The 16,353-nt window shown below is 40.4% G+C and overlaps 1 protein-coding gene across 3 annotated transcripts in view; it reads right to left on the bottom strand.

The window, feature by feature from the left end:
- The window catches only part of LOC136863408 (RUS family member 1), a 192,804-nt gene that overhangs the window by 50,165 nt on the left and 126,286 nt on the right, over positions 1-16,353 (bottom strand). For all 3 annotated transcript variants that reach the window (XM_067139818.2, XM_067139819.2, XM_067139820.2), the window contains one exon: positions 2,937-3,196. In XM_067139818.2, coding sequence (XP_066995919.2) covers positions 2,937-3,196 — 260 coding nt within the window. The remainder of the gene's footprint in view (positions 1-2,936; positions 3,197-16,353) is intronic.

Below are 16,353 nucleotides of genomic sequence, written 5' to 3'. Positions count from 1 at the left end.
AGACCATAATAAACAGTGACGGACCGTCACTCCTGATAGTGTATGATGCGTAGGCTGTTACACTGTTGTACCAGAGCCAAGGAGGATGCAAATCTGTCCTGCAATGCCATTCGGATGAGGTGTCTATCTTCTCAGGAAGGTGGGGCTGTGTGGTGTGACCAGACCCATCTCATAGTGTTCTACGGCCTTCTGTCAACCATTCTGTACACACCCATTGCACTGCCGACATACTTCGTCCCACAGGAGCAGCAACTTCCCAGATGGATGCATCACGTCCTCTCATGACAATAATGCGCCCTCTTTCAAACTCACTTATTTGACGGTACGGTTCTCGCATATGTCTGCGAGGTATCCTGCATGTCTGCTCAAGTCACACTGTTCCATTACCTTCAGTTTATACTGACAATGAGAGCCACAAGCACATTTTACCAGTTGGCGGTGGTGCGCTGAGATAACGATGTGGACCTTAAACCTGAGGGCCGACATGGTTCAAATGCTAATCCTTTCTTCAGAACATACTAATGCACATGTCCTGTGAATGTGAACTTCCTATCTCTAGTCTATCAAGGTGTTCTGGTTTTTATGAACATAGGTGTACTTTCATAGTCTGCTGTTAGTCTGGTAGTGAACTTGTCGAAGCACGTTTCCTTTTCTTCTTTAATCAGTTGCTTCACAAATAGTTTCTTGTTCCTGTAGTCCTGTGCCAGGTACTGAAGTTCACCTTCTTGGTAGACTGATTTCTGTTCATCGTTATCTAGCCTCTTCTTTGCTGCATCTCTCTTTCACAGCAGTTTTCACCCTCTCATTCCACAATGGTGTTTCTTTCTCTCTGCATATTGCACTTGTCTTTCCACATAGTGATTCAGCTTCTGAAACCAGGGTGTTCTTAAATGACAGCCACTCTCCTTCTACTCCTCTTTTTTCATTCTTTTGGTAATTTGACTGAGATAATTTCCTTTGGTATTCTTCTATCTTTCCCATCTTCTCCTAGCAACCAGGTCTTTATCTTTGGCGTTTTCTTGCACTTGACATTCTGCAGATGGAAGTGCCCAATGTGTGCAACCAAAAGCCAGTGGTCATCCTCGAAACTATCACTTGGAATAACCTTAACATCAGTGATGAACTGGCTAGCACATCCATCAGGTATTATACAGTCTATCACTGTCATTCTGCTTCCCATTGCAACTGTAGCGTGTGATTTTATGGCCGTCTCTCTTCTGAATCGAAGAGTTTTGTATGCTCAGGTTATTCTGTGCACAGAAGTATATCAGGTTTTCTCCTTCCTGGTTTCTGCCACCATTGTCATGGAGGTCTGTGATGTCTTCGCAGTCTTGCCTATCTGTCCCAATTTGGGCATTCAGGTCTCCCATAACTGTGATGTTGTCTTCCTTTATTTGGTCCTCTAGATCTATAAGGAACTGATCTTTTTCATCTGCAGGGCAGCCTGCCCATGGAGTATATACTTGGAAAAAGGTATGGAATACCTGGCCAACACGCAATTTCATTTTCGTGATTCTATCCTGTACTTGTAAATATTTCTTTCCCCCCCCCCCTTTTTTTTTTTTTACAATCTGCTTTACCTTGCACCGACACAGACAGATCTTATGGTGATGATGGGATAGGAAAGAGCTAGGAGTGGGAAGGAAGAGTCCATGGCCTTAATTAAGGTACAGCTCCAGCATTTGCCTTGTGAAGATGGGAACCCATGGAAAACCATCTTCAGGGCTGCCGACAGTAATGTTCGAAACCATTATCCCCTAACTGCACAGCCATCTTGCTCGGTACTTGTAAATGAATCTCTTTGTCTTCCTGACCATGTTAATGTAAGCCCTGCCGTGAAGTGAATAACACAGTACAGAACTCGGGTGTCATTTAAGTCTTTTTCGGCCAGCATTACCGGAGAGGTTTGGAATTGAACCCAGACTTTTGACACGCACTCTAGTGATTAGGAATTGTATACTGCCTCCTCTAGTACCTTGTCGACTAACATTTGGATGGTAAAAAAATATTCAGCCAATGAGACTCAAACTGGTAAACAATGGCGTAGCAGCATCAAGAGACGATACCGTACTGACGATGGCTACCAAGCAAGCTTGTCAATGTACTGCTTACATTCAAGTCACACAGGTAGTGGCAACAACTTGCTAGCTTGCTGGACAAAAAGTTGGATGTAATTTATAAATGCACACAGATTACATTATAATAACTTATTTTTCATATGGTATCATGCAGATGCAGATTCATTACGATGTGCAACCGCCTTGATTCTTACAGCTGAGTCCAAGATAGGAGCTAAGTCCCATATAAGAGCTTCATCTGCCACTCCATTTTCGGCATAGCTAAACTGGAGAATATTCCTCCAGAATGCATATAAACAAAAGTTGTAGCATGCATTTTCAACCCAACTTCTGGGTAAATGTGCTATCTACCATGTAAATTTAAACCACACATTTATCTGGCTGTCGTAATACAGGCCTTAACAAATGTTTATATCATTAACTTAGACTTTGGAAGTTTTTGTGGTTTATTCAGGTTACTGAAATCACTGATTGTTACTGATTGTTGAGCATTGACATCATTATTATTACTGATAAACCATACATGAATCATGGGCATAGAACTGTGATGCTTGTTGCATGCGCCTTATCACATGATATTTGACTTTCAATTTTATAACAGGAGAGAACAATGAACGTGATACCTTCAACAGTCCACTTGAATTAAAGGTTTGCATTTCACCTTAAAGTACTTTGCAGCACTTGGTTTTAAACTGCATGCAGCAATGCTGAAAAATGTTCAGAAAGAGAGCATAACAACTAAACTTCATTTGGTTTGGGGAGGGGTTCAAAACAATAACAAGCAAGGATCAGTCATGCGAAGAAAAAAAAAAAAAATTAACTACAAATGAATCCAGCAGAAAGGACCAGTCCTTTTACCTTATTGCATTTGGCAAAGATTGTGGCCATCATGCCCATCATCACTGCATGGAAGTAAGATTGCAGCACATCAGATGAATCAGCTTTCTTGTGAATTATTACATATATAATATTGGTTTCATGATCTTCAATAACAATGTACTTCTTTGCCTGATATAATTCTAACACTGCCTTGAGCTCATATCCATGGAACCGTCCGGTTCTTACAACATCCTGGATTGTTGTACCCATACGAATGTGATGATTACAAAGAGCAACATCTGCAAGAAAAAAAAACAAATTAACACTATAAGAAACAGATTTCATTCTACATACATTTTCATTATAGACTGCTCTGCCAGCCTCAAAAAAAATGAACCAAGTGCCTCTAACTGCATGTAGCAGTAGCCTTTTCAGGTATTACGCCTTTACATCTCAAATACCTTCCCAACTCTTAGCTCCAGAAGTCAGTCTAGCAAGAAATTAACTTCATCTGCAATTTCACATTTTACTTAAAAAATAAATATCACTCTAGAACCCATACCCTAAGTAAGTTACTTGAAATTGTTCTTCTGCTCCAATTTTTTATTTGCTGCTTTATTTTGAATCTTCTTAGATTCCTCCCACACTAAAATCACTTACGACCTTGAAAGGTTGATTTTATTTCTATACTTGCGCAACATTTCTTTCCAAGTTCCAAGATATTATAGTAGACTGTAGGTTTATGACCCAGTGTGTGCTATTACGAAAGTCAAATTGCCACACTGATTCTCTACACTATATAAAACGTAACTGCTGTATATTTTCACTACCTGACATGGAATTATACTGGTTTTAATGTCCGGCTCCATGGCTAAATGGTTAGTGAGCTGGCCTTTGGTTACAAGAGTCTCGTGTTCGATTCCTGGCGGGGTGGGGAATTTTAATCATAATTGGTTAATTTCGTTGACATGGGGGCTGGGTGTATGTGTTGTCTTCATCATCATTTCATCCTCATCACAATGCGCAGGTCGCCTACGGGAGTCAAATCAGAAGACCTGCGTCTGGCGAGCCGAACTTATCCTCTGACACTCCCAGCAATAAAAGCTATACGCCATTTCATTTACTGGTTTTAATTCATCTATACACCAGCTCCCACTCTCCTTTCAAAAGAAGAGCAAACTCATCCGTATTACCTGCTTTGTTTGCTCGTAGTCTGGCCTTAGAAACTGTGCTCAGTATGTGCAACTGCAATTTAAGTAAGAGTATGTGAAATTTGTTGCAATAACAAACTGCAATAGTACAGTACATGTGTTAAAGAAGAGACACTTCATCAAAGAAACAAGGCAATGTTTCAGTAATAAGTTTTTTACCATGTTCAGCTGGCTTAAAAAAAAAAAAAAGCAGATCGTCTCTTGTGTTTACTGCTGTGGACTTCCACGAACAGGAAGTATGCAAATTAATCCCACCAAGTATGAGTTCTATGCCATCAACTAACTAAAATGATTTTTTAGTTTACTTTGTTTGTTTGTTTGTTTGAAGTAATTTGCTTAAAACATTTGCACATGTTTGAAGTCACAATTTTCACCAAGTCATAATTTTCACCAGATTCGTATGTAGTGTCTTGTAACTTTATGGTTGCATTTTGTATCTTTCTTTTGTGTGTTTATGAGTCTCATCACATCATCATCATGTTCATCAGAGTTTGTCCTGCCTCGTGGCTCTGCTATCTCCATTTCATCCTACTGCAGACCAAGTCAGAGTGTGTGGTAGTGTTATCAGCCCATCCCTTGGGTATCTTTCTAGCGCCTTCGTATTATATGTTCTTATCTTTCAACACATGACTAAACTGAACCATGGACATGACTAAATTCAAACGTGAAAATCCACCCATTACAATTCCTTACCTTTTCTTTGTTGTCTCTCTTTACCCAAATATTGCTCACCTTCACCGAAGCCATTTCTACTTTCTTCTTCCATAAGCCCCATTGATAATGACAGCACCCCACCACATTCCATTTTGTTCACCAAGTTGTTTCCAAGGAGTGGTCTAGAAATAGAACTACATCACTCCAATAGGTCTGAGGCTTGCTATTAAGATAGTAAGCATGCTCGGTAAATTTATGAGGAGCAGGGTGCTGTCCTTACCCACACATAATCTCAGTGAGAGTCTTTATATGTTTTATGAACCACTGGTAGACTGGATAGTCCTAGCCTGTGGGTAGAAACGGGGCCAGGACTTTGAAATATGTCTGAGATGCCCACTCTTTTTCCATAAGAACAGGTATCCTGGACACTTAGAGCCACATACTAGACCTGTCACCAGTTCATAGTTCATGAACTAGAATGTGACTACAAGAATTCATACCACAAACCACACACACACATATATATATGCCCATAAGTTAAGGGATCTTCAAGATCCATGGCAAAACATGGTGCACGGTGATATTGCAGGCACTGAAAGGTGCCCTGGCAACAATTTGCCTCGTGACATAGTGTTACTGATACCAGGTATACAGAAAAACCAGACATGGGCAGTGGGTGGCACTGGCGGTGTGTGGTCAATAAACGGTGTGACGACCTCACATGGCAATACATGATGCACAGCAGCTCTCTGGGATCAGGCCGTTCAGCATGGCTTCCGGTAATGCATCCCACTGCTGGACAAACTCCATTTGGAGATCAACAATGGTTTGTGTGGTGGTGTGAGAGCTCCAATCCATCGGCCAAGAGTGCCCCATGCATGTTCAATAAGATTTAGGTCCGGGGAGCGAGCTGGCCACTCGAGATGTGTGATGTCCTCATGCTGGAAGTATTCGTCCACCAGGCCTGTGTGGGCGGGCATTAACATCCATCAGCTGGAACCCAGGTCAATATGCACCACGATAAAGCTGCACCTACTGTTGCAGGATGTCATTCCTATAGACAGCTTCCCTAGGAATCATATGCAGTGGGGTACATCCTCCTAACATGATGCTGCCCCAGACGAGAACAGTGGCACCGCCATATCGGTCCCTTTCCACAATATTGACAGGATTGTAACGTGTCTCAGGGGCGCACTAAATGAACAGGCAGTGAGGGTCACTCTCCAGGCTAAACCGTGACTCGAACAGGACACTACCCCACTGTTCCTGGGTCCAACACGATGAGCAAGAAACCACATTCGATGAGCCATGCAGTGCCTTTGTGTAAGGAGAACGCATCTGGCAGGTCACTGAGCATACAGAGCAAACTCTCAAAGCCGATGATAGGAGATGACAGGAGATGCGTGACCCAGAGGCTGCTGCGAGGTCTCTAGCCAGTACAGGTGCCATGCTGGTCGGACATTTTCAGGCATTTAAGGTAAGATAATGATCCTGACACTGGGTTATAACACATACCTGACATTGCCCGTACTGCTGTTGAATGTTTCCTCCCTCCTGAAATCTTCTCCATAGCCGTGAAATGATGCTACATGCGACATTCATCTCCTCGCCCACCTGGCGGTGACTGAGGCCAGCCTCTGATCTCCTGATGATCTGACCATGCGTAATGTCATCCAGATGTGTTCTCTGTGCCATTCCGCTTCCCTACGACTAGAATACTGTGTGCCAAATGCACACAGCATGCAGTCAGAACTGCTGTACGCAAGACCTTTGCCCATACTCAACTGTTTCAGGCACACTAATCGGATTTGTACCAACCTTCAAGATCAGGTCACATATTTTCGTGTTCTCCAGCCACAGTTTGGTCCACATACCATCGCCATGATGCAATGATTTCTCGTGGATCTCAATCCCTAAACTTATGGATATGAGTGTATATATCAATGATATACGTACCAGCAGGTGTCCACTGAAAGGTGTTGCAACCCTCCATGGCAGCAACGCAAACTTATTTTGTAAAGCTGAGTCTCAATGACATTAACAAACAGGAGTGTGTCCATTCTCGTACCTTTGAGTGTTCCTTGTGCTGCCCATTTGTGATATCATCCATTACAATTATAAACAGTAAAGGGGACCATACATTTTGTAAATTCAAAACAATTCAATAATTTGTAGAACATAGCTTTCGACATTGATGTAGAGTAAGAAATTAATTTGTTTATATATACGTCAGAGTTTGATATTGTGGAAGAGGTGGAAACTGCTGTCAAATGAATGAAAGTGGAAAAAGCAGCGAGATTGAATGAATTGTGTGTGGAAATGATAAAAGCAGCAGGTTCCATTGCTCTACAACGGTTGTATACACTATTTAGTAGGGTTGGGCAGACCGGAACATTCAGCTGTTCCGCAACATTAGGAGCTTGAGGCGGAGTGTTTCGGTACAGAGTGCCGGGATACAGGACTGTAACTGCGTCGTAGAGAAAACTTGGAGAGGCAACATGACATGCTCCGCGTCAGCTGGAATGTGCCTGTACTGAACATGCTGTGTCAAGGCCGCACTAGATAAATTAGTTGCCCTTGGCTGTGTCTGCCTGTCGATACCGGCTGTGTGCCCCCCTGTGCTGGAGTGTAAACATTTTTTCATCCAGTTATATCTTTAATTCCAAAGCGATGACCTATATTTTTCTTGGGCTTAAAAGTTTCCTTAAAGTCCAAATTAATTTTTAACGTCAAACCCCGAGAAAGTGTTGAGGGAAATTTTCGAGATATTAACCTGATGAGTGCTACGCCCGCCTATAGATGGGCTGACGCGGCCGGTCCACCAGTGCTACGCCCGTCTATAGACGGTGCGCGATAATTTTAATTTTTTTGTTTCCCGGTTCACTTTCGAGTGCCAATTTGATCTCTGACATGTTCTGCCATCTGTTGGGCATTATGTAGAACTAACTGATCAGAGATTATAGCTTCGGGAAGTAACTTACAGAGCTTTTTGTAGACATCTGTGGAGTTCATCAGTGATGTAAACAAACATGGTGGAACAACAACTCATTTGCTCTTGCAGCGATGTTATTTCGGATCACAGAATCTTTCAGTTATTAACCACAGTGGAAAGTGATGATGGAGATAATCATTTTAAGGAATTGTTAAGCGATTTTGAAAGTGAGAGTGATAGAGTGCCGAAAATATTGTATGTGAGAGAGAAACAGAGCCTCCTCCTAAACTACAGAAGAAAAGCACGGTGTGTACAAAAGCTATTTTATCGCTAATTTTGTGGTGGATGGATTACTTTTCTTCACCAGAGTTTCGGGTAACTGTGACAGGCTCTGAGGGCCAAGTAGTGTTTGATGAAAATCCGAAAATCATTGATTTTTAGAAACTTTTGTGCCAGTGGAGTTGGTGTAGATAGTTGAACAAATCAGCATCACAAACAACCAGTAGAAAATATTTAATTATCACCACATTCCAGGTTTGGAATGTATTTTTTTTTTTGCTACGGGCTTGACGTCGCACCGACACAGATAGGTCTTATGGCGACGATGGGATAGGAAAGGCCTAGGAGTTGGAAGGAAGCGGCCGTGGCTTTAATTAAGGTACAGCCCCAGCATTTGCCTGGTGTGAAAATGGGAAACCAAGGAAAACCATCTTCAGGGCTGCCGATAGTGGGATTCAAACCTCCTATCTCCCGGATGCAAGCTCACAGCCGCGCGCCTCTACGCGCACGGCCAACTCGCCCGGTGGAAAGTATTTTAAAATATCAACTTATACTTCTAAGAAGTTACATGTATTGGTTGCCTACAGATTTAAGGAAATATTATTATTTTGGGCTCCTTACTTTGTATAAAGGTAATGAACCCATGGGCTCATAAGTGTTATTTTGTTTTCTCTCAAAATAATATTGAACAAAAGTGTAGGATTTTCCATTTGCATTTAGATTTATAAACAACCTACATTTATAAACATTTTAAGCTAATCACCCCAATGAGAAGTTAAATATTGAGGCTTCTACATTTTTTTTTACATACGAATGAAAAAACTCAGCACTGAGGTACCAAACAGTCAACTGGTAACTCAGCACTTAAAAGGTTAAAGAAAGTAAATAGAAGTTGAGAGGGAAGGAATTCGAAGTGCAGAGAGCATAACAGCACGAAAGTACAACAACGTTTTCATCCAGTTATATTTCTAATTCCAAAGCGATGACCTATATTTTTCTTGGGCTTAAAAGTTTCCTCAAAGTCCACATAATTTTTAATGTCAATCCCCGAGAAAGTGTTGAGGGAAATTTTCGAGATATTAAAGACGGTAAATGGAAGTTGAGAGGGAAGGAATTCGAAGTGCAAAGAGTATAACAGCACGAAAGTAATTAAACCGTACGAAAGACGGTAAACATTGCATAATGTCGCATCAGAGTCCTGTTCAGGACTTTTTTACTAGAAGAAAACCGGACAGAGTGAAATGCAATTTATGTTCTATTTTGTCTGCAAAGGGACCTTCAACTGGCATAATGACAAGACATTTCAAACTTAAACATCCCACAGTTTTTATTTTCGTGTTCCGCTTGTATATTGTGTACGTGAATAGAGCAGTGATGAATGTTTCTTCAACTGTGCGAGTATACTTTTAATTGGTGAAAATAACATTGTGACATTTGTAAACACCTGTACTGCCAGTGTAATAGTTACAGGTGTATTTCAGAATGAATGAAAACATTCTTATCCTAAAAAGAAAATTTAGACATGATTTTTTGGGAGAGTATTTCATTCAGAGTTCCGACTGCTTTCTCACGTGCCGTGAAGTTTTATCCTGGCCCTAATTACTCACAATACAGGCCAATACATTCAACTGGTGAAAATATTCTTGAATTAGTTACTTTTAAACACCTGCACTGCCATTGTAACTGTGTTATGTGTATTTCATATTGACCGGAAAAATCTTAAGCTAAAAGCAGCCTTCAAACGTTATTATTGGGCGCGAATTTCAGTGTTCCGACTCTTTCACGTTCCGTGCAGCTTTATGGTGGACATGGCCAAAACTACCCACAGGCACACACCACACAGCACGTTCCGTACAGGCACATTCCCGCTGGCGCGGAGCACGTAATGTTGCCTCTCAAGTTCTCTCTACTGCGCAGTTACAGTCCTGTGTTCCGTGCGCCCACTGGACAGTTCAGCTAGTAGGCGAAGGGCAGTGCATAGTGGCACTTCTGACGGGACAGCGAGTCAGTGTCTCCGTCTCGCTTTAGAATGTGTCGGAACAATTGACACTCGGTGTTCTGGAACAGCAGAACATAACTGTGCACCGGCACAGTGTGCCGAAACAGGGACATAGTGCCCGACCCTACTATTTAGATGTATTTGGAAAGAAAAATCTATACCAAATGACTGGGGTAAAAGAGTATGTGATATGTGATAATTATCGATGAACCACACTCATATCTCAGGTAGCAGAAATAGCTGAAAGAGTACTCGAAAAGAGAATGAGAAGAAAGCTAGAAGAACAATTACAAGAAGAGCGATATGGCTTTTGAAATGGAAGATCAGCACTAGACTCCATCTTCAGTTTGAGGCAGTTAACGGAAATTGAGCCAGTTAATGTAAAAACTTTGAGAATACGGTAGAGATATGTCATTCCTCGATTTAGACAAGGCCAACGACAGTGTATCCAGAGGAAATGTATGGAAGGTAATGAATTGGAAAGGATCTGGAAAACAAATGATATACTGTAATAGGTGCAAGCACTGTACAAAAATTGTTGCAGTAGTGTCCAACACATGTGGGGAGAGCAGAGTGGTTTTGGAATGAAACTGGACTACGACAAGGAAGTGTGCTGTCACCACTGTTATTCATAATGGTTATGGATGAAATTGTGAAGGAGACAGAGGTAAAATATGGGGACAAGGAGCTGAAGGTAATACTGTTTACAGATGATATTGTAGTGTGGGGAACAGACAGAGAGGAAGTACAAGGGCAACTTCGACATGTTAAGTGAGATTATTGAAAATTATGGAATAGAAATCAGCATGAAAAAGAGTAAGACAATGGTGTTGACTATAGGAGAAAGGGAATTGAAGGGAATTATCAAAATAAAGGGACAAAACTTTGAAACTGTGGAGAGATTCATTTACTTGGGAAGCAAACTAACACAGGATGCAGGGTTGGACGGGGAGATCAGTAAAAGGTTTCAACATGGAAATGCATTCTAGCAGAGTGTGAAAAACCTCATGTGGAGGAAGGAGGTACCAATGAAGTGTAAAGAGGTGATGTATAAGACATACTACTGGCCAATTTGGACATATGCAGTGGAGACCTGAATACTGACAAAAAGACAGGAGAATAAAATCCAGGGCAGTGAAATAATTTTTTTTAAAAGAAGTATGATAGGAAAGACAAGAAAGGACGGAATAAAAAATGAAGACGTCAGGAAGGAAATTGGAGTGGAAAAGCTTTAGAACAGAACGGAGAACGATAAACTTAGATGTTTTAGATATGTTAAGAGGATGGAAGAGGGAAGGACACTGAAGCAGCTAATGGAGACACATTTTTTTTTTTTTTTTGCTAGTGGCTTTACGTCGTACCGACATGGATAGGTCTTATGGCGACGATGGGACAGGAAAGGGCTAGGAGTTGGAAGGAAGCGGCCATGGCCTTAATTAAGGTACAGCCCCAGCATTTGCCTGGTGTGAAAATGGGAAACCACGGAAAACCATCTTCAGGGCTGCCGACAGTGGGATTCGAGCCCACTATCTCCCGGATGCAAGCTCACAGCCACGTGCCCCTAACAGCATAGTCCACTTGCCCGGTGGAGACACAAGTAGGAGGAGGGAGGGCAGGAGAGAGATCCAGATTAAGGGGATTGAAAATGATCAAGAATAGTATAATTAGAAGAAACCCGTATTGGAACACAGTTAAGGAGGAACAATGGTGGATGAATAGAAGAAGGTGGAAAGATGCCATAAACATGATGATGATGATGATGATGATGATGATGATGATGATGTTGCATAAGAGTTTCAATTAATTTACTATGTGATATCGACTTTGTTAATATTACAACTGTATGTTGCTGAACAACAAGAAAAGTATTCTTCTTGAAAGTTAGCTCAACTCAATGAAATGAGTGGTAATCTTTCATAATTTTTGTATATATGAAACCAAACCATACAACAGAACTGTTTAAATGATGGAACAAGCTTTTACTATCGTATATCTTGTTATCTATTTGGATGAACATATATTCTTGGTCAAACAAAAAAACAACAATAAAGTTGCCTGCTTTTACGTCCCACTAAGTACATTTATGGTTTCAGAGATGCTGAGGTGCTGGAATTTTGTCCTGCAGGAGTTCTTTTACATGTCTGTAAATTTACAGACATGATGCTCATGTATTTGAGTACCTTAAAATACACCGGACTAAGCCGGGATCGAACCCTCAAACTTGAGCTCAAAAGTTCAGCATATTAATGTCAGAGCTACTCAGCCCAGGAAAAAAGGAAAAACCACTACTATGAGCTTCAGGCGTTAAATTATTTGTGTATTAACCCTTCGCGGGCAGCAATGTATTATGGCGAGGGTAAGGGTGGATTTAGGAAAAAAATAATTTGATGTAAATACCGCTAATACTATCCTAAATTGTGCATTCATGTATAAAAGCAACCTTTTAGTCAAAGGTGTTGCTTCCTTCTTATTTGTGTTTCGCTGAATACAAGTTTTATTTGTAATATTCACAAAAATCTCATCTTCAAAGAAAATATAAAGATACTCTAGTGCAGGGATGGCGAACCTTTTCCAACTAGTGTGCCATTTTATGTCTGGTTTATTATTCTCCATTGTTGACTGTGCCACTTGTTATTTTCCTTTAAGAAATGGCTAAAACCTACAACCCTCCCACCCTCTTCCATGACTTCCTTTCCAAATTCCAATTACTTCATAATATTTATTTACTGATTTATTTACTTTTTAGATATTTTGTAAATACATTTGATTACATGTTCCATGGTTGTATTTTGCAACTACTGCAAAAAGAACATTTTTAAATATGTAAGTTTTTAGAATAACTTACCGGTACCTAATATTAATTGTAGAAATGTACATAATATGCTCCCATTTTAACACACTTTGTTATTAAATACTAATACCGGGCAAGGTGCCCGCGCGGTTAGGGCGCGCAACTGTGAGCTTGCATCCGGGAAATAGTGGATTCGAGCCCCACTGTCGGCAGCCCTGAAGATGGTTTCCGTGATTTCCCATTTTCACACCAGGCAAATGCTGGGGCTGTACCTCAACTGTATGTATGCTGTATGCTCAACAATTTTACTTATTTCTCCCTCATCACATCTCCATAAGAAAATCGGAAAAGGCCGATGACCTTACATGTTAGGCCCCTTTAAACAACAAGCAAGCCACGGTGGTCTCCTTCCTACTCATAAACCTTTCCTCTCCTATAGTCACCATAAGGCCTACCGGTATCTGTGTCGGTGCGATGTAAAACAACTTGTAAGAAAATAAATATTAGATAAAAAAAACTAAAGTACGAATATTTCAAATGGACTATACTTCCTCCTTTAGCTTCATTATCTTTCCATGTTGTCGTAGTTCGTATGCTCAACAATTTTACTTATTTCTCCCTCATCACATCTCCATAAGAAAATCGGAAAAGGCCGATGACCTTAGATGTTGGGCCCCTTTAAACAACAAGCAAGCAAGCAAACAAAATCGGGGGAAAAAAGCTATCCTTGCTTGTAAGATCACATCCATGCTTTCATTATAACATACTGCATACATCTGGGAGTTATCCAAATTATCTTGCAATTGCTCCGAAACTTCTTCACTCATTCTTATTATTCTATCCTTGACAGCAGTTCAGCTGCCTGCCATTCCTTTAATTCTGTTTTTTTTATTATTATTATTATTATTATTATTATTATTATTAGGGTTATTTTTATGACTATTAGTATCCTAATTATTATGATTATTATATTATGAGCATGTATTTGGGCTGGAGGCCTGTTATGTTCATTAAATAAACTAAACTAAACTAATTCTGTTAATTATTTGTTGTTTGTTAGGGAAGTTCTCAAATAATCAATAATCAATAAGGAAGTTTATTTCAAGAACTCACCGTCAGAAAGCGGTTTCCCATGCATGCTGTACTATGCAGTGATACAGATATAACAGCCACACTGATATTATTCCTCGGGTGGAAATATGATGCAAAATAATTTCTTTTGTGTAAAGTTCGATATTTTGTGAATCGAACTCACTTCTTTCTTCATTTGGCATGGAACAAACATTTGAATGATTAGTCTCGAAATGGCGCTTTACATTAAATGTAGGGAATACAATTGTTCTCGAACGCAGGCAATACATCTTTCTATCAGTCCGTTTTCCCTTGTCCACTGTTCTTGAAAAATCCGGTCACTACCTTTGTTAAGTTTCTGTTCTTTTCGGCACTGTTTGTAAGGTCCATATACAAAACCACCAGAAAACGACACTTATCTAACGTGACTTTCAGACCTATCAGTGTAGCAGTGTTGCCATATTGCACGTCCGAATGATACAAGTATTCAGATTTTCGATATTTATTTCTAACACGTGAAACACTACAAGATATGTATTGTATGTAGTAAAAGACGTATATAAAAATATTATGTCCAATTGGCGTGTCACCGAAATCATATTCGTGTGTCACCTAGTGACACGCGTGGCATAGGTTCGCCATCCCTGCTCTAGTGGATCAGTATCTTGATCAAAATGTGATGGTAATATAGGGCCCTACTGAATATTATATATTGGAATTGTAGTTGATGAGCCAGGATAAAAATTACTCATGTGTGTCCAGGCAGAGCTGGGTGCATGTGCACCATCATCTGAACAGTCACTTGTGCTGCTCTTGCATTCACTACCGCTGCCAGAGGAAATCTCGGGAGATTGACTTTCACTGTCACTAAACGACAATTGATACTTTGCTGCCACTTTAATTAAATACTGCCTCTATCTCATCACTTGCGATTAGTTTTATTTTAAACATTTTACACCAAGCTCGATAGCTGCAGTCGCTTAAGTGCGGCCAATATCCAGTAATCGGGAGAGAGTGGGTTCGAGCTCCACTGTCGGCAGCCCTGAAAATGGTTTTTCATGGTTTCCCATTTTCACACCAGGCAAATGGCGGGGCTGTACCTTAATTAAGGCCACAGCTGCTTCCTTCCACTTCCTAGGCCTTTCCTATCCCATCGTCGCCATAAGACCTATCTGTGTCGGTGCGATGTAAAGAAAAAGAAAAAAAAAAAACATTTTGCCAAATACACGGGGGGGGGGGGGGGGTGAACCAGAAAACATAAACCACAATATTCTGCAGTTGAGCACAGCTAAAGAACTCCGCTGATAACTCGCAAAGAAATGTTCCTAACATGTCATAAATCTTTGGAAGTATAGCTTATGTCATGTGTTGACTATTTGTGTAACTATTTGAACTCAGAGAGCCAGTAACATTTCAAAGTATTGTGCAAGCCCATATATGGGTTTTCAAGTGCGAGGACACGGATACCTAACCCATATGTGAGTTTTGCTCAGGTAGGGTTAATGGAGGAGATATTTTTCAGTTTTGCAGAAAAAGCTAAGTTTTCAAAAGTGTGCTACTGAAACTGTGAAGATTGTCCCATTATGCCATCCTTCCTAGATTAGAGGTATGCATTAAGGTAGCTGTAGAAACAGCTTTACTTATAAATATATCTAACCTCCATACCAAGGAAGAGGTAATAAAAGATGTTTACCATTGTTTGAAATAAGCTTCTCATCTTGCGATCCACCAATATGGAGGCCAAAGCATTTATAATGAGGAAATAAGGACTGCCAACATTCTCCCAACCTTGTTAACATTCAACAAATCTTATTTTACTGGACTTTATACGCCTACAGACCATTTAATGGTGTAATAAGCTAATATCTAGTTAATTTCCTTTAATGATATGTATTAGGTGCAAAAATTCTACTTATGATCTTTTGTTGACCTATAGAAGAAAGTAAGTATAAACTTTCTAGTAACCATCCTATTAGCAAATAAACAGTCGAGTCAGGTTATTATGACCACCAGAGTAACCACAGTGTAGAGCATGGACAGCAGCTACAGGGGCAAGAAGAGACTCAATAAGGTGCTTGTAGGTTGTCAGAAATATATGGAACCTTGCTGCCTTTGGTGTTCGAGGTTACTTGGAGGATGATATACCGAGTGAACATGATGATCAAGATGGTCGCAAAGATGTTCAACTGGCAGCAAATCTGAAGAATTAACCCAATCGCCTCAGGTTTGATGATGATGCTTGTTGTTTAAAGGGGCATAACATCTAAGGTCATCACCCCTAATGGAACGAGATGGATGACATGATATGATAATTAAAATTCTAAAATATATCCACCGACTGGAGTTTAAAAAAAATGGTGATGAAAAATGATTATGAGATTAAATTAGTGCTGCTAAGAAACTTCATGATATTCAACTTCTTGGTGCATTGTAATTTCAACTGCCGTACATGTGGCTCCCACGATAATTTGTTATCAAAAAGGAGCCCAAGAAATCGGTAAGTGTCAACTACAGGGAGA

The sequence above is a fragment of the Anabrus simplex genome, chromosome 2 (assembly GCF_040414725.1).
Source record: "Anabrus simplex isolate iqAnaSimp1 chromosome 2, ASM4041472v1, whole genome shotgun sequence".
Lineage (NCBI taxonomy): Eukaryota > Metazoa > Arthropoda > Insecta > Orthoptera > Tettigoniidae > Anabrus > Anabrus simplex.
The sequence above is the reverse complement of the archived record's forward strand: the minus strand, read 5'-3'. Positions and strand labels throughout refer to the sequence as shown.